The 25,878-nt window shown below is 39.4% G+C and overlaps 2 protein-coding genes across 3 annotated transcripts in view; one reads left to right on the forward strand and one right to left on the reverse strand.

Annotated features, from left to right (window-relative positions):
- Window positions 1–25,878, reverse strand: part of LOC6563459 (octopamine receptor beta-3R) — a 39,148-nt gene that overhangs the window by 1,469 nt on the left and 11,801 nt on the right. The window contains exons 2-8 of one of the 2 annotated variants that reach the window (XM_001989583.3): window positions 11,331–12,395; window positions 9,639–9,839; window positions 8,286–8,561; window positions 8,021–8,198; window positions 5,471–7,310; window positions 3,521–3,979; window positions 54–162 (exon numbers count right to left, since the gene is read on the reverse strand). In XM_001989583.3, coding sequence (XP_001989619.2) covers window positions 54–162; window positions 3,521–3,979; window positions 5,471–7,310; window positions 8,021–8,198; window positions 8,286–8,561; window positions 9,639–9,839; window positions 11,331–11,983 — 3,716 coding nt within the window. In that variant the 5' untranslated portion in view covers window positions 11,984–12,395. The remainder of the gene's footprint in view (window positions 1–53; window positions 163–3,520; window positions 3,980–5,470; window positions 7,311–8,020; window positions 8,199–8,285; window positions 8,562–9,638; window positions 9,840–11,330; window positions 12,396–25,878) is intronic. The other variant, XM_032737397.2, reaches the window with a different exon arrangement.
- Window positions 18,243–20,652, forward strand: LOC6563458 (protein hugin). Its single transcript, XM_001989582.3, has 3 exons — window positions 18,243–18,474; window positions 19,231–19,492; window positions 20,181–20,652. The coding sequence occupies exons 1-3, from the start codon at window positions 18,391–18,393 to the stop codon at window positions 20,381–20,383; spliced, it is 549 nt and encodes a 182-aa protein (XP_001989618.1). The 5' UTR covers window positions 18,243–18,390; the 3' UTR covers window positions 20,384–20,652.

Below are 25,878 nucleotides of genomic sequence, written 5' to 3' on the forward strand. Positions count from 1 at the left end.
ACAATAAGTGGATATGGGGAACTCAGAGTTGACGCCTTGAGTTAAATACTTACCAAAGGAAAAAGGGTAACCAGCAGAGCAGAAATACGCCCATTATAATGCCCAAAGTGCGAGCGGCCTTGTGCTCGGCCTTCCAACCTTTCGCGGGTCGCACCGAGCCGCCTGTCGAAGGTTTAAGGAGGGAGGGGAGAAGGGCAAGAAATAAGAGTAAAGAGTTCGATGAGAGATGAGATTTGATGGAGAGCAAGAGCTAACAAGAGCAAGCGATAGAGAATTGATAAGCTAAATTTCTTCTTTGGCACACAGTTGCCACAGCTTCGAGCCCTGTTGAAAACTGGCATCTGTTTCAGTCTCGGTTTTTGTGGATTCAAGTAAATGCCGGGCATTTCTTGTGTACTGTAGCAACATGTGTGACGCAGGGGTTATGTGGCATGTGGCGTGTGGCGTGTGGCGTGTGTTTAAGTTTGACATTAATATTAAGAGTTAATGTTGTTGTTGTTGTTCCTGTTGTTTTTAGCTGTATCGATGACAAACACACATAGCTCTCGCTAAGCGCCTTTGACGCGATACCCGCATTGGGCGGCAACATTTAGACAGTCTTATAGTGTGTGTGTGTGTGTTTTTTGTGTGTTTGTGTGTGTGTGTGTGTGTGTGTATTGGAAAAGTAATAAAAACGAAGCAAACAATTGAAAATATTTACACAGGACACTTGTTATCGCAAAGATATACAGGGCCCACGAGGTCCCCTCAGATCACACACACACACACACACACACTCATACACACATATATATATATATATATATATATACATATACATATATGTACCTAGACAGACAGACGCTGGCACTCACACGTACAAAACATAAACATAAACAGCATTGAAAAGTAAAAGTATGTACACACGAAAGAAAACAAATCAGACGACAGACTGTCGAAACAGACAAACAGTGAGCAACAGGAAATGGTGAACAAGTTTGTTCCCTAGCCTCTTCGTTGCCGTTGCCGTTGCCGCCGCCACACCTAAAGGACATCATCGGCCCGGCGCAGGAAGCGGTAGACCGACGCACTGTACAAAAAGAAATCATAAAAACAGAAAAGAAAAACAACAAAGAAATTGAACACAGAAAAAGGCAAAGCGATGGGTAAGCAAACAAAATGCACGTGCATAATGGAAGCAACTATGTACAGCAGGAGAGAGCCGAAGGATACCTCAGATATACTTCGCTGCTTGCGCTGGTGAGCAAGGATAAGTCTTAATTCAAAGGAAAAGCGAGTGTCAAAACATTTCTTTTTCTTCGGGGTCAGCAGAGTGTTAAATTATAGGTTGATGATTGGAATTAATTTAAATATCAGTTGGTTTAACGAGAAGAATTTGCATTCTAATTTTGATACTTAGCATTATTATCTAATATTATTATCAATTAATATATGGTTAGTATGCATAAATCTTAGCAAATATTTGTTATGCACCTATATGAGAAGGATATGACATTGTTATGACAAAATACAATCAAGCAGAATTATCCTTCGATGCGCCCTAAAATTTTTTAAGAATTGAAATAATGTTTGCCATTTATTTTCCAAATAATTAAGCACTTAACCATCGACGCTTGTGTACTAATATCTTCTGGTTAAATATTACAAAGTTAGTTAACACGAAAGTTCACAATAAGGTTAATTAACTAATTTAGTACCTCTTGAGTATTTATAATCAGTTTTTAAGTTGGCTGGTATTAGGTTAAAGTTGGTGATTTAGTTACACACAGAAATGAAAAAGATGTCTGCATAGCTAATTCAAGCACACTCAGAAAAAAAGCCACTGAAATTTAAAAAATCGCCCTATAATGAAAATCAATCTGACAATTAGAAAGTGTTTCTTGCTTTTATAAACAATTTCTAAATATACGAAAAACAAATTAAATTATAAATGGTTTTTTTTTTCATTTTACAGAAATGTAAGTCTTAATAATAGAAAATATTCTTACAAATCTTTTCCTAAATTTAAAAAAAAAAAATATACTAATTGAGTTGCTGTCTGCTTTATAATTTATTCAATAAACTATCTAAAATGAATTGTGTATGTGAAATCTCCAAATTCTTATGTTTAATAATAATATAAGTTACAAGAAATCTAATTTTAGAGATCAGTTTATACACATACAAACAAAAATATATTCAAAAAGAATAACCATAGTTTTTCAAAAGACACAATCAATATCTATAGAAATATGCTCTCTGAATAAAAAAGTGAGTTCCACTTGACTAGGCGTCAAGTATGGCGGTTTTCAAAAATTTGAAGCATTTTTTCTGAGTGTAGCAATGCAATGGATTTGATAACAGGCGCTGACCACATATAATATGTCTGTCTGGACTGTCTGAATGTGTTTAATCTAGAGACAATAAAAGCTAGACAGATCAAATTTAATACCGAAAGCCATTCAAACTTAATAGCGACTATTCACTAAGCCATTGTCAGCTCTGAACAGCAGCGAGGAGCTTGTGAGCTATTGTGTTTCATTTGTGTATGTAGGTGTCTGAATATACATATATAGATATATGTATATGTGAGCTAATGTATCTCATATGTGCAGCATGTCTCATAGTTGAAAGCCTAACTTTTATTCATCGAAATAAATCCATCGTTCACTGCTCCTAAATCAAGTATGCCAGAGACTTAATATTTTGTCAACTTTAAGTATTTTTATTTTTTTCTGTTTTTGACGGAAAGGAAAATTTAATACGGTAAATTTTGAAGAAAAAAAACCTTTTAGAAAACTCTGATTTTTGTTAATGCGAAAATGACATAAATATGAGCTAATTGAAGTATTTTAGAATAAACTCAAAAATCTCAAGCATCCTGTTTGAAAGCATACAAAAAATGTCGTTTAATCGAGTGCAACTCAAAGACTTGGTTTATATCGGGTATAGTAGAATATGGTTTTTCTGGTCCTTAATATTTACGGGTCAACCATTCCCAAACATTTTGCTTTTGATTATGTTCATGTAGGCATATGTAAGTATATACAATTTTATATTTCAGTTGTTTTAATATTATTATAAATGAAGTCTTTTGTAATATTAAAGTCGATTTTTTCTCAGCAGATTTATTAGCAGCGATTCCTATAAACCAAACCGATATAACTATATATTGATACTTATAATTATTTCAGTCACAATCATAATACGATTAAGTGAACTTGTATTTACAAATGTGCACGAGTTCGTGGGTGACTGAGGCGAAAGGTGCGACTTTTGTTTATGGCGGGCGGGGGAGGGGGAAAACGCATGGGTGACTCAGTAATATGTGGAGTTAGCAAGGGATATTCATGACGTATAAGCATGACAAAGATAGCAACAGCAATGCGAGAAAGATCGATAAAGAGAGAGAGAGAGAGAGAGATATATAGAGAGCAAAAGAATGGGAAGACATATATATTTGTATGGGGTAGATGGTTTTGGGTTTTTGGGTCTGGCGAATATGAGCAGTGTGTGTTGCGGAGATGACAAAACAACTCACCGATCGCACCACAGTGACTACATCCGGGCTTGAAGTGGCGCTTCCGGTTCTTGCTCTGCTGCCAACATGCTGCAAGCGCCGCCATTTGTCTGTGCCAGAAGCGTGAACGCGTGCGCGAAGCTAGCTCCTGCCCTGGAGCCGGAGTCGCACCCAGAGCCGAAGCTGAGGCCTGAGCGTGACTACTACGTTTACTACTTGCAGAGACTGAGGTGTTGGTGTCGTTAGTGGTGGTAGTGATGGTGGTAGTTGTGGTGGTGGTGATGGTGGTAGTGGTGGTTGTAGCGGTGGCGGTGGCGGTGATGTCGGCGCCACAGAGCGGACATTTTGGCTGCGGGCTGGTGACCGGGGCAAATGTAATGCCGTGCGGCTTTTGCTCAATGTTATCGGCCTCGTCCTCATCCACAAAAATGCAGATGCCGCCGCGTCGTATAAGCGAGGATTTATTCGAAAATTCGTGCTCTGTTTCGGTTCGGTTCGGTTCGGTTTAGTTTTGGTTTTTATTATTTGTTTTTTATGGACGACCACATTTGAAGTTGAGTTGAGTTGGAAAAGTTTTGATTTTGGTTTGAACACAATTTGATGATTTAATTGAGACACACACACATACACACACAAATGCACATACAAAGAGATAGACAGAGAGTTAGAGGGAGAGAGAGATAGAGATAGAGTGAGAGTGAGATAGAGCGGAACAGAGATAAGTAAAGATTAGGATAGTAAAGGACATATACATATATGTATGTAACTGCTAGTCAGGAGTATATTTTAGTATTCGGGGTGGGGCACATCACAATACGCATGCGTGCCACATGCAACAGTTGAAAAACGAAGTGTGTATAGTGAAAGATTATAAATATGTACTTAATAGTAGAAGAACAAGAAGGAGAACTGTCAAGAGACACCACTACAATCAAAATATTCACCAACAACTTGAACAACTTGAATAGTTTAAAAATTATAAGCAAATCATTTGATTTTTATCGTTTAGCATTTGCAGTTGGTCAACAAGGCGTATGCTTTATGTTTTCGACTTGCAGTGTGCAACTACCATTAACTAAGTGCTTAAAACCTTTTCCTATTTTGCCTACGTCTACATTCAGCTAAAAATAATGCAATGCTATAATGCAATTTGCTAACAAATAGGTTAGGTATTCGATATTTGAATAGTAATAGGCGAATAGTCAAACAGCAGCTCATGGTCTCAATGTCATCATCCTTACTTTTCAACCAGATTATGATTTCAATTTATGAATGTAATAATCGGAGATTAAATCAAGCGGCTTACATTTTTAAAATGGTTTGAATAAAATCATTTATATATATTTCAGGTGGCTTTCGCTCAATAGTTGTTGGGAATTTGTTGTCTATTTTCATTTATGATTCGAATTGATTGAATTAATTTATGAGCTTTTCCCAAATTGAGCAAGTAGAATGCAAAATATTTAGTAATTCCAAGAAACACTCATATTTGCATTCAGCAAATGCAAAAATTGCATTTAGTAACAATATTGAACAGAATTAATTTCCCTATGTTTTTGCAATTTCCATTTGAGTTGGGTTCGTAAATTGTAATTTTTTATTTTTTAAATTGCTGGAGATTAAATGGATTCTTAGAATCGTTCCAGGCCTTGAATAAGTTAAAAAGGTTTTATTTTTTTTTAATACTGAAATCGGTTTCGAATTAACAAAGTTCTTGGTGCTTTCAACAATGATCAATGACTCCAATTGATTTATTTAAATTTGGAAATAAACTCAATTCAAATTCATTTTTCAATGCTGTCTGCTGCCCGATAGGCAGGCAAGCGGAACTATAGCCCTGACCATGACCATGACCATGACCAAGACCAAGACCATGACCTGATTGCTGACCATTTTGTTGTTTTTTTGATTTTTTTTGCGCCCATGCCTGTGCTTCTCGACGCTGGAGTCACAGATGAGGCGTTTACTTACTTGCCGAGCTGGTGGAGACGCGTCCCATAGGTATGTAGCTGTGACTGTCACTGTGTTCCTGCGAGAAGTTGATGACGTTCACATCGTATGTCACCATGGAAGCTTGTCGCTTGCGCACCGTCTGAATGCCCTCGTAGCCAGTGAGAATGCTGCACCGTTGCCGGCCGCCGGAACCGTTAACATCCGCTTCATTGTTGCTATCTGTGCGCTTCAGAAGCGGCGAGTTGACATCCTTGTGCTCGACCAGGCCATTCACCTCGCTGGCGTCCACGGGCGAGAGCGTGGAGTCGAGTATGATTTCGGGTTTGGGTGATATGTTAAGTGGTTGCTGATGGTGTTGATGCTGATGCTGGTGAGGTGCAGCTGACTGTGGCACCGGTAGCGAGGTGACCATGTCCAGGGATACGGTAGATGTGGCACTTGGCGAGTAGCCAGATGCGTGCGGCGGCGGCGACAGGAAGTACACGTTGATGGATGTCGGCTGAGTGGTTGCAGCAGCTGCTGGCGTATTCGGTGGGGACATCATATAATTGGGGCACACCTGATCGCTCAGCGTGCTCATGCGCTGCGGCCCCTTTGACGCCGTCTGACGCCTCACGGACGGCTCACCCATGGGAAAGCTCAGCGAGCGAAAGATCTCCGCCAGCTCTGAACTGTTTGTTATGAGCATACCACTCTGCTCGGGCAGCTCGGGCGGTGACAATGATGGCGGCGGTGTTGCCGGATGCATGGGTGACTCCGCAAAGCAATCGGCCAATTGGGCTAGCTCCTCGCCAGTGACACCCACATCCACTCCAACTCCGACCACCGCATCGCTGCCAAAATCAATTAGTTGGAGGCCATGATGATGATGGCCAGCATCCGCTGCACTACTCGCCGCATTTTGCTCGCTGAGCACATTGATGTCCAGCAGTATGTCCGGCTTGTTGGGTGTTGAGTCCGTGTCGCTGTGCTGTCGCTTCCGCTGATCAACTTTGCGTTCCTTGACACCGCCGCCTCCGCCGCTGCCACTGCTACCGGCTCCACCATTGTAGCTTTGCGAGAGTTTGCGATTGCGCGAGCGTCGAAAAAAGCTGGAACCCTCGGAATTGGCTTGATGTCGCTTCTTTTCCAGTGCAAAGCACTCGGCACTAGAGCGTTTGGTTTTCGCCAGCAGCGACATGAATGTGAAGCCCTTCTCCTTGCCGGGCAGCGGATCACTGATCGGTGCCTTTGATTCGCCATTCGTGCGCATAAATTCCGAGTCACTTGCGGCAAATGGTGCCCTCTGACCACTGGCCACGGCTCCTGCTTTCAGGCGTATAAAATCCGATTCGCTGAGTGCTGCATATCTGCCGCTGGCTGCATTCGTTTGCTTCTTAAAGTACAAGTAATTGTCCTCGATGAGACGCTTAAGCTCCTTGTTGTCCTCGGCCAGTGGTGGCAGTTGGCAAGTATCATAATGATCCGTCGTCTCGCTCTCATCGCTATTCAGGCCAAACACGCGATATGCCGTTGACTCCGGCTCGGGATCGCTGTTCCCACTGCCGCTCGTCAGGCTGTGTTCCTTTTGTACGGTTGCTGTCGCCGGCTGTGGCACTTTGCCTGTGAGCGTCTCCGTCCAAATGAGTGGATTGAATACGGGCACCGGTGCTTGGAGTTGGCCGGGTCCTGGCTGCTGCTGCTGCAGCGCCATCATCGATGGGGCACTGTCCGTGTGCGTGACCTTCTCGTAACGCTCCTGCTCGAGGTCACGTAGATCAATGCTGCTGCGGCTGAGACGACGTGGTGGCGGCGATGGCACGCGCAGGTCATCGCACTCCTTATCGTCGTCCTCATCGGTTGCCGTCTGCAGCATGTCCTGTGGAACCGATTAAAGCACACTCATTCAATGTGTATTTTGTTTTAGTTAGTTTTGACTTATGTGTATTTGGGCTGCTTGACATAAATCAATGTCAAGACTAAGTTTGGTAAATCAAAATAGATAAACTGCTTTCTATAGCTTTTGAAATATGCTTATAAATGGTGCAAAAGTTTTTAAAACAAAGCATTTGTGTATTAAACGCTTTAGGGTCCAATGACCAATATGATGTCGGTTCACTTCCAGTAAATATTTATTTTGGTGGTGAATAATTCATTTACTTAATTACGCATATATCTGATTCCATACTTATGAATAAACTAATATAATTAAAACTGCAACTGCATTAATTAATAATAAATAAATAAAAAAAACGAATATCCAAGCTGTAAATACAAAATTCAGAACGTATTTTTATCTTTTATGTAACAATTATTAATAATATGCAGGAAAACAAAATAATTTGCTTCAACAAGAAATTTAAATTGATATTCTTTGTGTTTTAAATTCAACCAGTGCAAACAATACTGTTGTGTTTAACATGCATTTATATCTGACCGCACACTCTTCTGCTCGAATGAACTTCTGGGAAGTCATGCGAATGGCTGAGTACTGCAAAAGTTTAATTTGTAATATGACCTTTAGATGAGTGCATACATATCAAATAAATTAATTCCCAAAATCTCTTTGCCTGTTAGTGTTCCACTTACCTCCAAGTTGCTGAGTGCACTGTTCGACTCATCCCTCGTAGACTTGGCATTGAGATCGCAGTCACTGGGATGCAAGTAGCTAAGATTCGTGGGCTGCTGGGTGTGGCCCATATGAACGCTGTTCAGCAGTATGTTTGAGCTGGTGCGGCTCAATGCTTTGCGCTGCCGCACTGCCTCTCTGCAAGGAGAGTTAACCGCATTGCGGCACAAATTAATAGGCAATTTCAGTTGCAGGCACTCAGAGTCAACGATGAGGGACACTCACTTAAAGATGCGCCAGTACATGATGAGCATTACAATGCCCGGTATCCAGAAGCTCACCGAGCTGGATATAAGTGCATAGGCCTTGTTAACCACAAACGAGCATTGGTCCGGATGCAGGGAGATCTCACGCAAATGCTCCGCCGTTGTATACCAGCCCAGGAAAATGGGCGTAAACGATATGAGGGCGGGCAATATCCACACATTGGCGAGCATAAAGCAAACCGTTCGATGTGTCATATTCAATGGATACTCCAATGGACGCACTATCGCATAATATCTGTGTTATGTGACAAGACAAAAATTGATGAGTTGCCAGTGAAAAAGGACAAAGTTTTTCGTCATCCACAGGCAGAGAACTGCGCCATGATGTTATTTCAGTCTGTCTAAAAGCAGTTTTTTGTTAATCGATGTTGGCTTTGCTGGCGGAGGGCTGTAACCAGATTAGCTATCCACAAACTTCCTCTGAATCAGACTTTGATATTAAATAATTGGAATATTACATTGAAACTTAAACAGATCAAGTGAGAAATTGCTTGGTTTACTTTTACCCAACACCCATTTATACTTGAGGAATAATTTGCCTTTATCCGAAATACGGTATAAAGTTTCATTACAATTTGCCTCGAAGATAGCATCTTAGCGAGAAGCCGTTTCGATTACTTATAGATGGTGGCCATTCATAATTAAAGAATCTTTTGTTTGCTGAAGTTTTATGTGTTCCCAATGAGAAGCATTAATTATTTTCCTCAATTTTTTCTTTCCTTCTTCTTTTTTTTTATTATTTATTTATGTTCTTGTTGCTGCTGTGTGTGTTTTTCGTTGCGTGCTTTGCTAACCTTCCAAAAGGTGTGTGAAATATAAATTAATTAAAACAGACAAACAAAGGCAGCTGGCTTCGGCCATTGGGCACTCGCTGGCCATTGTTGTGTTTTGTGTCCGGTTTTGCGTCTCAGCTGTTGGGCTTTCGTTTAGGTAGCGCCACCAATTAACAGTTGCAGGGACGGGTGACGTTTAATGGGTGGCCACCAGTCGGCTGCCTCATTTGCCATGTCCAAATCATTTGGGGCCGCATTCATCATACGCCCCGGCTTAATGTTTGCTTTTGATGTGCGCGCCTTTCACAGTAATTAATCGTTTCTCATTCTCGCAGTCAGCAGTACAGTGCTTTGTTTTGGGTGAGAGTGAGATTGCGGCTGCCGAAGGCAAGATTAATGTTGGTTCTATTTAAAGTGCCTTGAGCTGCACACACACACATACACATATTAGCGATGTTGTGTGTGTGGTTGTGGTTGTGAGTCTTTGGGTTTGTTGCAAAATTGAGCTGTGGAGCTTTGTGGGGTATGTATGTACTTACCTATCAACCGATATGCAGCACAGATGCAATATACTCGCTGTGGAGAAGTAGACATCCAGACTGTTGTACACGTTGCACATGAAGGGTCCGAACATCCATTTGCCGCCAGATAGCTCCACGGATGCGTTGAATGTCATCGCACAGAGGGCGACCAACATGTCGGCCATCGCCAATGACACAACAAAGTAATTTGTTATAACGCTGCGGATGAGACAAAAGGCAGCGCTACATTTAAATGGACATTACTGCTGGTTCACGTTAAGCAAAACCACTAACCGCCTCAGGCGGCAAACCAGCACCAACCCCTGCAGAAAAAGCCATGTCAACCGAATGACATTGCATTTGTTTGTCGTCACCCTGCCCACTTCCCAACTCTCATTTGTACTTGCTTTTCGCCTTATTGCTTAGCATTTCACTCCATTTCCTTACTGCACTCGGCGCCAGCAGCAAGCAGCTAGCAGCTAGGTCACCTTCATGCAGCATATTTCCCCATTTCCTTGGCTGTCATAAGTCATTCGGCTGACTGGGCAGCTGTCACCCTAGCTGCAGGATAACTTTCACCGTCAGCGCAAATATTAAGATGTGAAAAGCGTTTCTGCGCTAACATTTATCGTGAAAAGCGAAAAGTCTTTTATGGGTTTTAGTAGTCTGATTATTATTATTAGAGCCTTAATATTGTGCCTTCAGTTTTGATTAACGTTCTTAAACATATTATATTACACTCTCAATTAAAATAACTTTGGAATTTTTCGATGTTAACTAAAGTTTTTTGGAAATTATATAACTTTTGCTGGCGACATACATTTTATTAGCAGTGAACGGTGAAAGTAAATCATTTAATTTGACCGAATCTGAACTGTTTTTTGAAAATGTTTAAATATAATAAGATAAAATAATAATAATAATAAATATAATTTTTATACTTAGCTCCCGTTAAGAATTGTGTAAATTAATTCACTTTTATTGAATAATATAATATTATTTATATAATATAAAATAATATATCTATCTGATTTTATTTTGTGTTTACCATTTGCAACTTAATCAGCAATCATATATCCAATTTTATTCATAATTGGAGTCAGCTTCGTAGTATATATACACACTTGCACTTATATAAAATCTTCACCCTCATTGGAATTTCAGTGTTGTGTGCATTTCCCCTTGGGATGTACTGTCATTCCATTTTATGTTTTATTGTGTTTTTATTCCACTTGTCGCTCATTTAAATTACATTTTCCAGTGTGCATAACATTTACAAAAGGTTTATTTGTTGTTCCAGCTGTTATTTATCCTGTTGTAGCTACCCATTGGTTGCACTTACCTCCCATTTTTCTCTAAAGATCAATGGACTTGACTCGGGGACACGATACAAAAATAAAGTAACAAAAAATTCGCATATGATAATCATATTTTAGTATCTATTTTTTAGTGAATCTTACACTTTACTGACTCTGAAAATCAAAAATAGGTGTGCCTGCATATTTTTTAAATCATGGTATATACAAATTCTTATTTTTATTTCAGATAATAATATGAATAAGTGTATATATATTTCTGTACTCTCAAATTTCGAATGGCTTCAGTCGAGTTTCGAGTTGATTGCATAATTAAACTAAAATCACGCTCAACTCTTGTTGCGAGGAGTTTATAGAAACGACGACTACTCAGTGTGCAGTTTAGTTCACTTACCGCAATTTCCGGTTGCGTTGCACAGATATGATCACCAATGCATTTCCCAGCACTGCGGCGAGTATAATTGCCGAAAAGATGAAGCCCTTGAGCAGCAGCAACGACATATCCAGCCAACTGTCCTCGAATTGTTCGTCGGTTTCAGCCAAGCTGCTGATATTGGCATTTGTGTTACCCGTCAAATTGCCAGCGACGGTTGAGAGTAGCTCGATGGCGCTTGCCGGAGATGAAGCAGTGGACGGGGTTGTTGATGATGCCGTTAATGACAGCGAAGTCAACGAGGCATCCACAAATTGCGATGTAGTTGGCAGAGTAGATGTTGATGTTGATATTGTTGTTGCTGTTGCTGTTGATGTGGCTTTTGCTGTTACTACGGCTGCTGCTGTTGTTGTTGCTGTTCTCAGTGTTTTTGTAGCCGCAGTCAGTAGCAAGTTACTGCTACTTCTGCTGCTGTTAGTTATCGCAGTTGTTGTTGTTGTTGTGGCTGTTGCATTAAATGCTGCTGCACCAGCTGCAAGTATTGCCATCGACTTGCTAGGCCTTCTCGTTGTATTTGCATTTGCCATTGCGGCTGCTGTTGCTCTTGCCGTTGATGTTGGTAGTGGCATTGCCATTACCATGCTTGGGTTGTGATAAACTTTAAGCGTTGACATTATTTCGATTTATTGTTGCGCTGATTACAAACGCTGTCTCTTTTGGTTGTCTGGCTCCGCACTTGGCGGATAATCACTCTTCGTTCTCTCGCATAATTGCAATTTGCAATGCAAATAAGCGATGGGTCATAGTTCATCCATATCCACAGCCTCCTCAACTGCTAGTCGCAATGTTCAGCGCCAGCGTCAACAGTAAGGCAGCCGTCGTCGTCGACGTCGTTCTTCTGGAGTGTTTGTGCAGGGCTCTGCCAGGACGCGATGCCATCGCCTGTTGACGCCCCCTTTCCCCACTTGCCGCTCGTTGTTTTTATTGCTGTTACTTTGTCGTCTATTTGAGTTTGCTAGCAACTCAACAAAACTTGCTCGTTCTTCGTTGCAATGCTCAAACGCTGAACAAACTGCGAAACGACGTCTGCAAGTGGACAAATAAATAATTTATATTATTATTTTTTAAAATTATTATTATATAAAAGCCTATGCGCTTGCGAAGCCGTGTTGTAATTACACAATTACAAGGTGCTTTCAGTTTAACTCTACTACGACTCCTTTAGTAGCGGCAAGGAGATATTTCTTGAATCAATTATTTTATATATATTCCCATTGTTATGAGTAGTTTTTGCCAGTGATCTGATAGCCAAGGTCTGCCAACTGACAGCCAAGGCGCCAGTTGTGGCCAACTGTCAATCGCAAAATATAATCGATAACTTGTAAATTGTGCAACACTTAGCGCAAACATATACAGCATCAGCAACCACTACAACATCTCAAGTAAAAAGATTTCTGCAATTTAATTCACTTCCGCATGGTCAACCACGCAAGTTAAGGCGTGCATTGAGATGAGGTTTCTCGCTCACAACCCGAAATGAACGGAAATCTAAAAGTTTTACTGCGCCATTCGGTGCAGGTTACACAACGCAAACACAAAACAAACTCAAACAATTTGAATTTCGAGTTTCTCTGATTTAATTAGACGACTATGTTTACACATTTCTTCTGTATTCCCCGTTTAATCAAATGGATGATTTGTACATCCACATGACCACTAAATCGCAGTTATCTATCAAGATTTGCAGCATGTAAATCGTCCACAAATATCTGCATACATATACAATGTACACAAATATGTATGTACTACTTAATAAATGTAGCTATCATCTTAGCGGTGAGTTATTTGCGAATCAAATCCGAGACTGACTGATGAATTGTCTTCTTGTTTTAGGGAAACAGGCGGTGCTTGTGATGAGTTGTGACAATGGGAACATGACTAAGCATTTTATGGTTGAGTCTGGTTTAATTCTGATTTATTCGCATGACATCGAATCTGCAACTATATTCAAATAATTTCAAACTAAATTTATATTCAAATCTTAATACAGAATCGCATTTGCCATATTTGAACAAACTCGCAAACACTTGCAGAACAAAACGCATAAGCAACTACAGCGCCTCACCCCGACTTTCAACGTGTAGCAAAAAACTTATAAATTTTCAATTTGCTTTCTATACATTCCATTTTATTTATTTAAGCGATCTCATTACTATACCCAAAGCCTCTTATATATCTCGGCGTCAACAATTTATTCAGCGCTCTAGCAAACTGCTGCCGCTCCGTTGCCAGTATCTTACCCCCGCTGTGTCCCTTGTCCATGTTCTGTTGTCCTTAAGGATAACAGGAATATATTGCGTATGCGCTATGTGAGCACTTGACATGCATTTTATTTGAAAGCACTGAGACACATCTGCATATAGTGTACCACTACTCGGCAACAGTCATCACTGCTGTCAAGGGTTGACATTCTGTGCCAAGGGACTGTTGGCTATTGGCTTGTTGCTCAGACTCAAAGAAATGATTGTCAGCAGGCTAATCAAAAGCCTTCTTTATTATACGCTTTTGTTATGTGCACAAGTGCACACTTAAGTTTAATTATAAAATAATTCCAATATATATTTTCGAGTGGTTTTTAATATTTACGAGTGCTCATTAAGTTGAGTACCACATAGTTGAGTACGCAATTATTTGAATGGGGCACTAAGTTACAGAAATTTGAAATTTTTGTTATAGAGTGTGCCAAATGTGAGAGTGATTTTTTGGACGACAGAATATGAGGGATGAACAAATAACAAATTCACGTTGTGTATAAAACCTAATTAAAATACCCAAACAAATCGCTAACAACCAAAAATAGACAAGTGCTGTTTAATTAATTTGGACAATACAGTTTCATGCATGCATTGTTCTTGTCCGTTTTCAATATATTTTGTGTTTGTACTACAAAATTAATTATTTCTCAGTTGGACAAAATTGTAAACTTGACAATATTCTATGTTCTCTAACATGCATGTACAAATTATATCGCAATTAATTGCATTTATTGTTCAAACATTCCACAAATCCAAATCTGTGAGATTTTTGGCTGATTTTCGCAAATAATGGTCATTATTATTTGACCTCTAAAATAATACTAAATTTGAATTCAAAACACGATTTTTGCTCAACAATTATGAACAATTTCTAAGCAACAGTTTTCTTTGTTTTATTTTTTATAAGTTCAAATCTGCATCATTGTTATTCAATAAGAGAACTCATCTAGCCACAATGATGATATTGGTTTATTAATGTACCTTTTAAGCAGCTAGTACTGGAATTATCCACACTTCTTTTTCATCTACTGTCTGCGTATGAAATATTGAAGTTCGAATGGCCTTGGCAGCCACATAAATCGTTGGCTATAAGTTTTTGTCTGTTGCTCAGAATGAAAGAAAGTTATTGCTGCTTTTCCGTATTTTTATGTCAATAGTTTTAAAGAATTTATCAGAGTAGTGGGTCAAGAACACATATACAAAAATGGAAGCCACACATACATACATATATGGAAACCTTGCGCGCCATTATCCCAGTAAGTTGTCCTTCATCCACCCGCTGACGTTGATATGTTTGCTAAGCTTAGATTTAGCCTTTGACTCTCAACTATGCACTGTGCGGATTGGCAACTAAGTATTTTAATGTTGGCATTTCACGAGGATAACACATCACATCATTCAGGAGTACGGGAGACGGGTTCCCGAGCTACAGCAAGTTATTTATAAGGCGGTTTTTAAGCTGTCTAAGTGCGACTGCAACTAATACATTTTATGCACCATTGATTAGTGGTCGCTTCACTGACCGCCCCACTTCCCTCCTTTTAATATCCTATATATGTTGCCCTTTCGTTCACTACCCGTCTCTCTCTTTCTCTCTGACCTTCTATTGCTATTATGGCATAATTAATGCCTTCAAGTGCCTCGTGTTGTATGTAAGTTCTGCGTTCTGCGTTCTGCAGCCGGAAACTCGATAAAGCCCCTGCTCTTCCGGCAGAAAACTTGCTCTGAAGCGCTAACATCAACAGGCACTGGCTCGACCCGTTGGGGTCTTTCATCTGCCACGTGGGTCAACAAAAGTGCGCATGGGGCAACTAAGCCCGACCTGGAGTCTACGAACCACTTTCAGCCCACTCTGTTTCTCTGTCGTGTTGGGTACGGGTGCAAAGTGCAAGCTGGAAAGTGCCGTGCCGGGCAAAGGACACTACTAATTCAATTAAATCCGTTCGTATCCATCGGCCAATGAGCCAATTGACCACCAAAAGGGGAGTATGTTGTGTGGGTGTAAGAGCCACGTCCACTGTCCGTCAATAAGAGGCTTAACTGCTGCTGGTTGGCAAACAAAAATTGATAAAGCGCCTAAGAACAAATTAGCGAACAAATACTAATTGTAAACATTGTACCGATGTCAGAGAGCATATTCAGTTGAACTATCAACTCAATTCATGTTAAATGCAATGCCAACTATAAAAGCATATTTCAAATAGTCTTGCAACAAATAATTTTGCTTGCGGCAAGTGCTCAGTGCACAAGGCTTTATGAAATTTACTGCGGAAAGGAGAAAACAGTCGACGAACCTAAGATATAAGATACTTTCAAGTCCTATTAAATCCTTGCTAAATTTATAGTGTTGTTTCAATAAATAAATGTGTCTATTGTCCATCACAGATTGTTTCATATATTGGCCTACTAAATAAATATATGTCGCCTTCGAGGTCATATTGGTTAGGGTCAGCTCGGGTCGTGTTTGTGTAAATTTAGAGCAAAATCAAGAAAGAAAATTTATTTCCAAGTTGTTTAAGAAGAAGACTTAATACTCGTGCATTAAGTGTTGTATATGTACGAGTTTGTTGACGCAAATCAAGGAAAATTATTGACATAGGTCTCACCTTGTTAGAACGGAAAAGATTGAAATTATTGGGGACAGGCTCGGAAAGCTCACACAGACATTTTATATCAGATGTAGTTATTCCACTCATTCCATCACTTTAATTAAGTAGTTTCGCAAATTATAGACTTAAGTAGCCTTAATATTTAGAATGAAGTAATTAGTTGGGTTATAAAATGTATTATATTTATACAAACTGTATTTATATTGGTTTGGCTGTAAAGTTTTGGCACCACTTTTTGTGGGTTTCGTGTAAGGAATTCTTTATTCATCGATTGATTTGTCAATTGACATAAATAATTTGCATTCCTCTGAGACTGGCTGGTTGACAGCTGACACTTAAGTAAGAAGGTTTGTTCGGGATTTAAGCTGCCACTCGGCCAGGTACGCAGCTGTTCGCCCAACAAATTAAAGTTAATGCGGCTCAGAAATAAGCCAGCTCACAGGGAGCATGGTGCAGGGAGCACTCCAATCCTTTCAAGCCAACTGGCAAGGACAAACAAGCGCCAATCCCCATCTTAGACACATTGTGACGACAACTGTCACCATTTAAATAAGATTGATCGATTGGCATTGGTGTCGGCGTTGTTGTCGTTAGCTTTGCTGTTGTTGTTGTTTTCATTGTTGTAGCGTTGCTGAATTTTCACGCACTTTGATTTACATAGAACAAAATGAACGATGTCTCCGATTTGGCCACCTGCTGGCCACTGAACAGTGGTGCGAAGAGTGAAAAACAGTTGAGAGACTCATAGCAGTGTATAAAAACAAAGTTTTACGAATTTCTCTGGTTAAGCTATTTAATTAATTCACTGAATGATTAAATGGTAATGGTAAAATGAAGATGTGTTTATTCAAACCTAAATAAAAAAAATCTGTCTCATGGCAACCATTAAATTGGAAATTAAAAAAAAATTGGCTCATGGCAACCATTAAATTGCATTGTTTTCGACCAATAAGAATCCATTACAATCAGAATATACTAAAAAAAATTACGAGCATATAGGGTTTACATGAAGTTGCCAGCACTAAGCAAACTCTTCTCCTTAAATTGGCCAATCGATTAAGATGAAGTTTAGTGCTGTGTTAGATAACATTGTTGGTATGAAGCATTCTGTAAGCGAATTTTAGTTTGCGTCGCAAAACTTGTAAATGCAACGAAAACCCATTTTGCATTTTATGCTTTTTAAGTGCAAGCTTAAGACTTATGACTTGGTTTCTGGGAAGTACTTCGTTTATACTTTTGTATTTCGCAAAACTTTTATTTGCTTAAGTAACTTAAAATTTGGGTCTTTCGTAGATGTACTTAATAATTATGTTTGAGAAAAGCTGTATCGAAATTTTGTTAGTTCAAGTTAAATTAAATTTATATACAAATAAGTACATGTCTGATAGGATAAAGAATCTGGAGATTCTAGATTTCAGATTCTAGAAATTTTCAAACAGATTTAATCTTTATCATACTAATAAATTGTAAATTATAGCCTTAAAAATTAAAGTTCAGAAAAAACTTCCCAAACTACTAATAATTATGAAATAAATAAAATAATCATAAGACATTAATTTAATTTTAATTTGGTAGGACTTCAATTTAGCCATGTGTTTATGTAAGATATGAGTACTACTAGTAAGCCTATGATATATGAGTACTACTAGTAAGCCTATGATATTATAGTTGTTCAAGCAGCATCAAAAAATATAGTAAAGCTAAATCGTCCCATTTATCTGTAAGTTTTCCTTAACAGGCTTGACTTTAACTGCCTTGCTGAATTATTTAGTATTTTGTCACTGTGTGGCTCGACTGGCTGCTGTGAAATTGTTGCGCGACAAATTGTTGGACTTCCGTTTCGGCTTTGGACTTAGGCTTGTTTACTGCTGGTCAGTGGGCAGTGAATATCACACTAGGGGTGCATAACAAATCATTTAGTGGCTGTCATTCAATGGCTTAATCAGCTCTACGCGATAGACTATAAAAATTGTTGCGCTCCTTGGTGAAGGCATCAGTTGTCCTGCGACTCTAACGGGTTGCGCATTATCCAGGAACTAGTCGTGTCTATTGCCAAGTGCCGTGTCGTGTCGTGAGTCCTTTGTGGCGCTCGCAAAAACTACAACGCCTTACGATCAACTTGGCCAACAGCAGCAGCAGCAGCCAGCCACGCCAGCTATGTTTAGGCTAAGTAATTGCACTTTGCTGCTGATTGCAGCGTCCTGTTACCTGGTCTACTCTAGCCAAGCTAAAGCTTTGCAGGTGAGTGGGCAGCCTAGTTGGGAGCGATAAGATCATATCACAACTCGTACACAACTTAATTAGTTTTCTTTGCTTAAGGTATTTGTTATACAAGCAAAAGTAGTCAAAGTAAATCAAATCAATTATCATAGTATAGGAAATATGCGATGGGCAAATAGCTTTTGAGGAAATCGTTGAGGCGATTGAATAAATCAATTTCCAATTGTCATTGCCAGTGCAATGTCAAACGAATTCCATACGCTGACATCTTGCAAGTTGTAATATTTTGCTCATGATTAAATTTCATTTGACTTCATCTTATGCTCTTGAGTAGGCAGCTCGGTAATTGTGCATGTGCTTATGGCCAAGATACAAGTTACAAGCGGATTTGAGGTGTTGGCATTTCAATTCACATTGAGTTGTCTAATCAAGCGGCACACGCTGCCTGTCAGCCTGTAAATTGAAACAATAAAGTGTTTGACTCACACACGCACACTCACGCACAAACACTGGGTGGGGCACTTCTGAGTGCGTTGTGTGTGTGCAGCTCACGTAGGCTCATAAATAGGCAGCATAAAAATAACTTAACACGTGTCGACAGTTTGAAAGCCGCCAGGAACGATATGGAAAGCCTTGCCGCAGGCAAACGAAAAAAAAAACACAAAAAATGAAAGAATAAATAAATAAAAGGGCCTTGAATCAAATATTTGAAATATTCTTGCTGTTTTTCTTTTGTTTTGTTTCCTCGTGCTGTTTTGCGGCACTTCATTTGCGCAGGACGCAAACAAACTGGATTTAGCAAATCGCATCAGCGGCATCAGTGCCGTTTCTGCCCGAACCGCTGCTGCGGCGGAAGCACGCCACAAGCGTGCAATGGGCGCCGAATATAAAGAGCTAAACGACATCATTGACGAGCTGGAGGAGAACAGTTTGGTGCAAAAGGCGAACGCGGCGGTGTCGCCAACTCAGTCGCAAGAATTCGACCTGGATAACATGCCACCGTTGACCTACTACCTGCTGTTGCAAAAGCTCCGACAGCGTAAGTATTGAGCGCATGCTGCGTATAAGTAATGTGTCCTTATGACAAGATGCTTGGAAAGTAATTCAAATATACCCAGCTAGGAATTACCCGCACGGTTGAGAGAAATTGATTTCCTTCAAATAAACTTGTCTCTTGTTTTAAAGTTGAGAAATTTATGAAATAAGTGAAATATGAGTGCTCAATTCCAAGAAATTGCTATTTACTTTTGTGTTGCCTTAGTGATTGTCTCATCTTCAGCGTATGCCCCAAGGGCACAGAAATATTGTGAAAAATCTGCTTTAAAATCAGATTTTAAATATTATTTTAGTAAGTGCTTAAGCACTTTGTAAGCCATAAATGAGATGAAAATCTTAATCTTATTTTATACATTTATTTTTATTCATTTTTTATTGCTTAAATGCACGAAAACTTTGTTGTTTGAAAATTCAAATTTAATAAGTGAAATTTTACCGATTTGTGTTTTTCGAGACTCTAGAGAAGTATTATTTTTTTCCCTCTATTCTTCTGGGATGGTTAAAAAAGTTTATAATTATTTTTTAGCTTTTGAAAAATATGCTTGTAACTGTAAGTTTCGTCAGCAAATTGTTTGCAATTCCTTTCGCATGTGCTAGTGTATGTATGTGTGTGTGTATGTATGTGTGTGTGAGTGTGTGTTTAATTCGTGTTCTTCTTTATACTCCTGCAGTGCAGAGCAGCGGCGAACCAGCGTATCGCGTGCGCACGCCACGCCTTGGACGCAGCATTGACTTTCAGCAGTTCTTGGGTAGCGGCAGAGGGGGCAGCGAGGAGGCAACCGGGGGGCAGTTTGTGTCGCGCATGATGAAGAAATCGGTGCCATTCAAGCCGCGCCTGGGCAAACGTGCTCAAGTGTGCGGTGGCGGAGATTAAGCCATGGCACTAACAGTAACAGTATCATCAATGCGACTGGGACTACGAGGGCGGCAAGGACGAGCCCTTGCACAAGGTTGAGGCCAGCCATTGGCGGTTTGCCAGCTCCACTTAAACTACTCACATAACGCCCCAAAATCGACGATAGCAAATAATCTACTTAATCGTATTAAATATATTTGTATAGCTAGGCCCAAGTTCTGAGAGAAAACTTTGTATACGCTATAAAATATTTGTTTAAATAAATTGCAGACCCTTGAAAACTTTAATTGTTGTTCGTGCTATGGCAAATAATCGTATGAATTGATAAGTGAAATATATACACTTGCTCAACATATGTATGTGTTGATGTGATTTATTTTTGGTTGTATAAGTGTAAAATAATAAAATTTTCATTAAAGTATATCAGATAATATGAAAGCAGCTGCTGCGGTTGTAAGCGAATTGTGGCATGAGGTCTGATTTCCTGCAATTTCGATAACCAAATGTGAGGGCTTCATTCATGTATATGTATATGGTACATATGTGGTATACACTACATACATAAGTGCTTCTCATTAGCAGGAATTGCATTTATGTTTTTGACTGCTAATTGGGAATCATGCTACTCAAGTAAATAAACAAATTTTCCATTTGCTATGAAATTGTGCTCCAAGCAATAGCAACATCATTTCCATAGTTCATTATAAACTAATTTTTGAACAAAATATTTGTTAACTCAGCAGTGCAGTATAATTTTCAATTTCAAGCTTTGCTATGAATTACAGTTCTAAAGACCAATTTGAAAATTCTAATAGAAACAAAAACTAGTTACAATTGCTTACTAACATTTTCAATTATGGACCAAAGCCTATTTCCATTGTTCAATAAAAATATATCGTTGAATAAAATATTTGTCTTACATTTCTGTACAAACATTTTCAATTATGGCACAAAGCTTTGCTACGAATTCTAATTCAAAGGCATATGTGGAATATTTCTATAGTTCAAAATATATGTACTATTATTGAACGTGAAAACTATTTAAAATTTTGCTAAAGTACTTTCTAGATTGTAACTTTTGGATTGATAGCACAATTAAATTCAATAAAATAATACATTAAAAAAATATTCATGTATCAAATATACAGATTACATAATTTGCAAGTGAAATGAAAATATAGAAAAATGATGAAAAATGAAAGACAATAGTTCCGACATAATTCCAGATAAATATATTGATTTCAAGTACATATGCAAAAGTAGTACTCTGCCTGCTATATGGTAGAAATTGTAAAATATTATAAGCTATTGCCGCTCACAAAAACTTTAACACAAATACAAACATCCTCTACTTGGTATGAATAGGCAACAATTTAGTCTCTTAACATGGTTGCAGCACAGGTATTCCTTCAACATTGGGATAAGTGGGTAAAATTATTGAAAGAGCTGCACTTGTGCTTCGCTTGAGTGGCTTAATTGGCAAATGCGTAGCAAACAGAATCCATTAGACTGCTCAGCCAGCTACTGCTGCAGCTTGAACTTTAAGCAAGTCATTGGAGACTCTGCACGTGCCAATTAGCGCCAAAGGGGGCAGAGTTTAATCCTCCAATCAGTGGAAACCTTAGTCATTGTTAGTTGATGCCTAGCACAATTATAGGCTGTCATTTGACCGAAATGCGGGCGGTAAAGGTTAACGGGTCATATTTATCCACTCTTCTCTCAAATCGCCTTAAGTTCGACAAATGTATGACAAATGCCGCAGACGTCACGTAGCCGTCGACCAACGACCGACAATAAATGAGCAGCCCATGGAGCACCTAATAGTATTTATATATCTAGTTGAATCGTTTCTAAAATGGCGCTAATGGGTACGCAAGCCGCACACAAACAAAAACATACACACACACACAGCTACAGGGGCAGAGAGAGAGAGAGAGAGGGAGAAAAAACATGATATTGAAACATTACAACTGCAAAATGGTAATAAATTTTGGAACGCCTCCTGGGCAAGAGAAGAAGGCCGCGACAGAGAGACACGCACGAGGCTTAAGCTGGAGCTGGCAGGAACTTTGCATGATGGCCGTAAATTTACAGCTGGGTCGTTGCGTAAGGTTAAACGGGCTGAACATCAGCTGCCACTGTGTCGGCTTCCTGCCTACTACGTGCCACAGCCCACTCACACACTCAGCCACTCATATACTCATCCACTCATACACACATCACATCCGCACATGCATATAACATGGAACATGATAAGTTTTGTGTGTCTGTCTGTCTGTCTGTATGTGTGTGTATGCCGAAATCACTTTGCCTGATTAAATGACGCAAACCAGCAGCAGCAGCAGCAGGAGCAGCAACAGAAGAAGCAGGCGCAGTTATTCAGTTAGCATGCACCTTGGCCAAAATGAATGCCAGCCATTACGGTGAATTGTTAAAAATGTCTGGCTAATATAAGCTGGGCCCGATCTCAGACGTCTCGCCTTGCTCTTGTGCATTCGACCCTTATTTATTGTATTTAAGCAACTGATTTAAATTGATGACCACATTTGCCAGGTCGGCAGCTGCTTGCCACTCACTTAATCAAATTTCAGCCATGCAAAAAGCCCTCAAATTGGCTTCTGTACTACATACATACGTATAAGGTACACACAAAAGTAAAGAACGCTATTTATTTCATTTTCGAACGACATGCCACGCATTTGTGGGCACTTTGATGACTTCACCAACATCCCCCCTCCTCCCACACACACACACACACACACACATTACCCGCATAAGGAGAGTACCCGCCTGTCGCAATTTTCGTATCAGATTTTAATTAATGGCAATGCAGGCAACCTCTGACAATTGCCCGTGGCTACCACACAGATCTGTGGCAGCCGATTATCTGATGAGTCTGTTACGCATTCCGTCGATGCCTGACTTTAGTTTGCATCCTTTGATTTTGCAATTGTTTTAATGCTCGCATCTCTCAAGTGTCACAGATAGAATACCCTTTGTTGCTTCGACTGTCAATTAAATGACTACTGGACTCTGTCATAGGTAATATTCAAAGATAGCATGAGTATACTGGCAATGGCTTCCGCGACCACAGAGGAATGAGAGTGAATTTTGATTTGCTGCTGATTTTGAATTAGATATTCGAGCTTGGATATTTGTTTGCACATTTAATGCGAATCAAATTGAAGAAACAGTCAGACTATTAATGATTTAATATTTCATGAAACTTAGCTCTGCCTTTTTCTGGTTTACATAAAACGACCACACAACTACAATAGTTGATTACCAAACCCTCCGACTGCATAATAGTCTAAGTTTAGATTAAAATAAGTTTTTAGGGGAAAATCTCTGTTTCCTCTGTTTGTGCCACATAAGTTTATATGGAATTTGTTGACCTCATTTTTTTAATTGTGGTTTATCAAGGTTGCAGTTGTTGTTAGATTGGGCAATGTGAAAATAAGTATCGGCAGAGATTTAAAACATAGATTTACACATTTTTAGCTTAAATATTTGAATATCTATTTTTTTTTACATTGTTTTCCTTTTTGCTGGTTGCTGTAAAGTATCTTTCAAGGCAGTGTATTAAATGCGATTCAAGAGCATTTGGCTAACTACAATATTTTTAAAAAGTGTCACCAAAATAGTGCCAGCAGCGGAAAATAGCAAATCGGTAAAGCTCGATGCTGAGTTGCACTTTGTTGTTGTTGTTGTTGTTGTTGTTGTTGTGACATGTTGTTTCCAAAACAACTACAATCAATGCATGCAAAAGACGACAGGTAGACGCCTTTGGCACTTCACTTTATGAAACATAAATAAACTTTTTTTTTCTAATTTCAGACTTTGTGGTAGTTCTTCGAGTTGCTGGCTTGCAATGCAGTGTAGTCCTTTTTCAAAGTGAAAATTCAACAACCACAAAACGTCCACTCGTCCACACACACACACGCCCAAAGTCATTGAAAATGTTCGGGTGCTGCTGCTTCTGGCGGTTCCCAGGTCAGGCAAAATAAGAGCGTGACAAACCCAATCGAAAATCAAATTTGGCATCGAGGACAATGGCAATGGCAGTGACATTGCTAACTGCAACTCTAGTTCTAGTTGTTATTGATGTTGTTGTTGTTGTTGTGGTGGTGGTGGCTGTCGTTGACGTTGCGTCAGCATGCAACACTTTGTGGCTCGCGAAATGACTTTGCATATTTTTGGTGCTGCTCGGAAACCAGAGTTGGCAGATTAGCAAGCGTGATAGCCTCTTTTGACTGGGCCATCAATCATCAATTTGGCCGAAACGCATTTTGTTTAATTTGTGTCAATTAGGCAAACATTTTGCGGTGATTGTAACAAAGCAGGCAAACAAGGAAATTACATGCCGCATCAGTTATATATAATGCTGCGCCAGCAAACCGATAATCAATGTGCATAAGACCAGAGTCAGAGGCAGCTTCAAAGCCAGAGCCATCCAATGTCAATCGATATCAATAAGCTGGCGCCGTTGCGTTTGCAACCAGCCAGTCAGTTAGTCAGCCAACTGGTTGCTGCCCTTGAAGTTGGCAAGGAAATCGTTTTCAATTACGACAATGCTCTAGCAACTATTCCGGAATGCCCTTGCCCTGTCAGCGGGTGTGAGTGACAGCCCAACTGGCATTTTGAAAGACGAAGCAGCGATTGGGCTTATAAATAAATATTTGTTCGATTTCATTTGCCAACTGCTGCTTCTGCAGAAATCATCCGCTGCACGATGTGTGTAATAAAGCACATACAAATCAAATTCAAGCCCCTAAACACCCACACCCGGCAGCAGTGAACCCCAAAAGACCATTAATTGTATCAGTATAATGTACGGGCCCAAGAGAATTGCCTCCCACAAAAAATATAAATAACATGCATGCTAAACACGTCAAGAGGCGGCGGGTAATAAAAAAAATTAAATAAGCTTGCACGCGAACAGGCAAATGATATAAGCGATCAAGTAACAAACATAAGTCCCTACATTAATATTAATACATACATATTGTATACATGTTATGGATGTACAAATAATACAGAATGCTTAGAATATTAATTTGAAATTTGAGCTCTGTAGAAATGTTCTTTATGAATTCAACATTACAGCTTAAATCACAAATGCTGTTTCTTACAAAATAAATAGTTTGCTTCTGAAATTTTACTTAATAAAATAGTTTATTAGTTGTTAGCTTATTTAAAATATGTTACCATTAAGAACACTGTCTAAATATTAATATACGTCAGCTAAGCCCGTAACCTGCGCATAGTTTTTGTGCATAACTTTTCTTTTCAATATTTCGCTTTCGAGTCGGAAATGTGTTTAACATATTGTATTCAAATTATAATGCCCTTAACAAACAATTACAATTATAGTTGACAGCTTTAAACATGTACATTCGATAGTTAATACTTTGAGCTCTTAATTGCATTCGACATGCTTGACTAACAGTGATCTTTAATTATACATTTCTTGAGGCAGTCAGCTACATTTTTGGGTGTGTAATACTCTCAGG

The sequence above is a fragment of the Drosophila grimshawi genome, unplaced genomic scaffold (assembly GCF_018153295.1).
Source record: "Drosophila grimshawi isolate 15287-2541.00 unplaced genomic scaffold, ASM1815329v1 contig_311, whole genome shotgun sequence".
Taxonomy (NCBI): domain Eukaryota; kingdom Metazoa; phylum Arthropoda; class Insecta; order Diptera; family Drosophilidae; genus Drosophila; species Drosophila grimshawi.

Bases quoted from the DNA above. Each gene is read 5' to 3' on its own strand.
- LOC6563458 (XM_001989582.3), top strand. From the start codon at position 18,391: ATGTTTAGGCTAAGTAATTGCACTTTGCTGCTGATTGCAGCGTCCTGT. The intron at 18,475-19,230 runs GTGAGTGGGCAG...TCATTTGCGCAG, and splicing joins GCCAAGCTAAAGCTTTGCAG to GACGCAAACAAACTGGATTT. The intron at 19,493-20,180 runs GTAAGTATTGAG...ATACTCCTGCAG, and splicing joins GTTGCAAAAGCTCCGACAGC to TGCAGAGCAGCGGCGAACCA.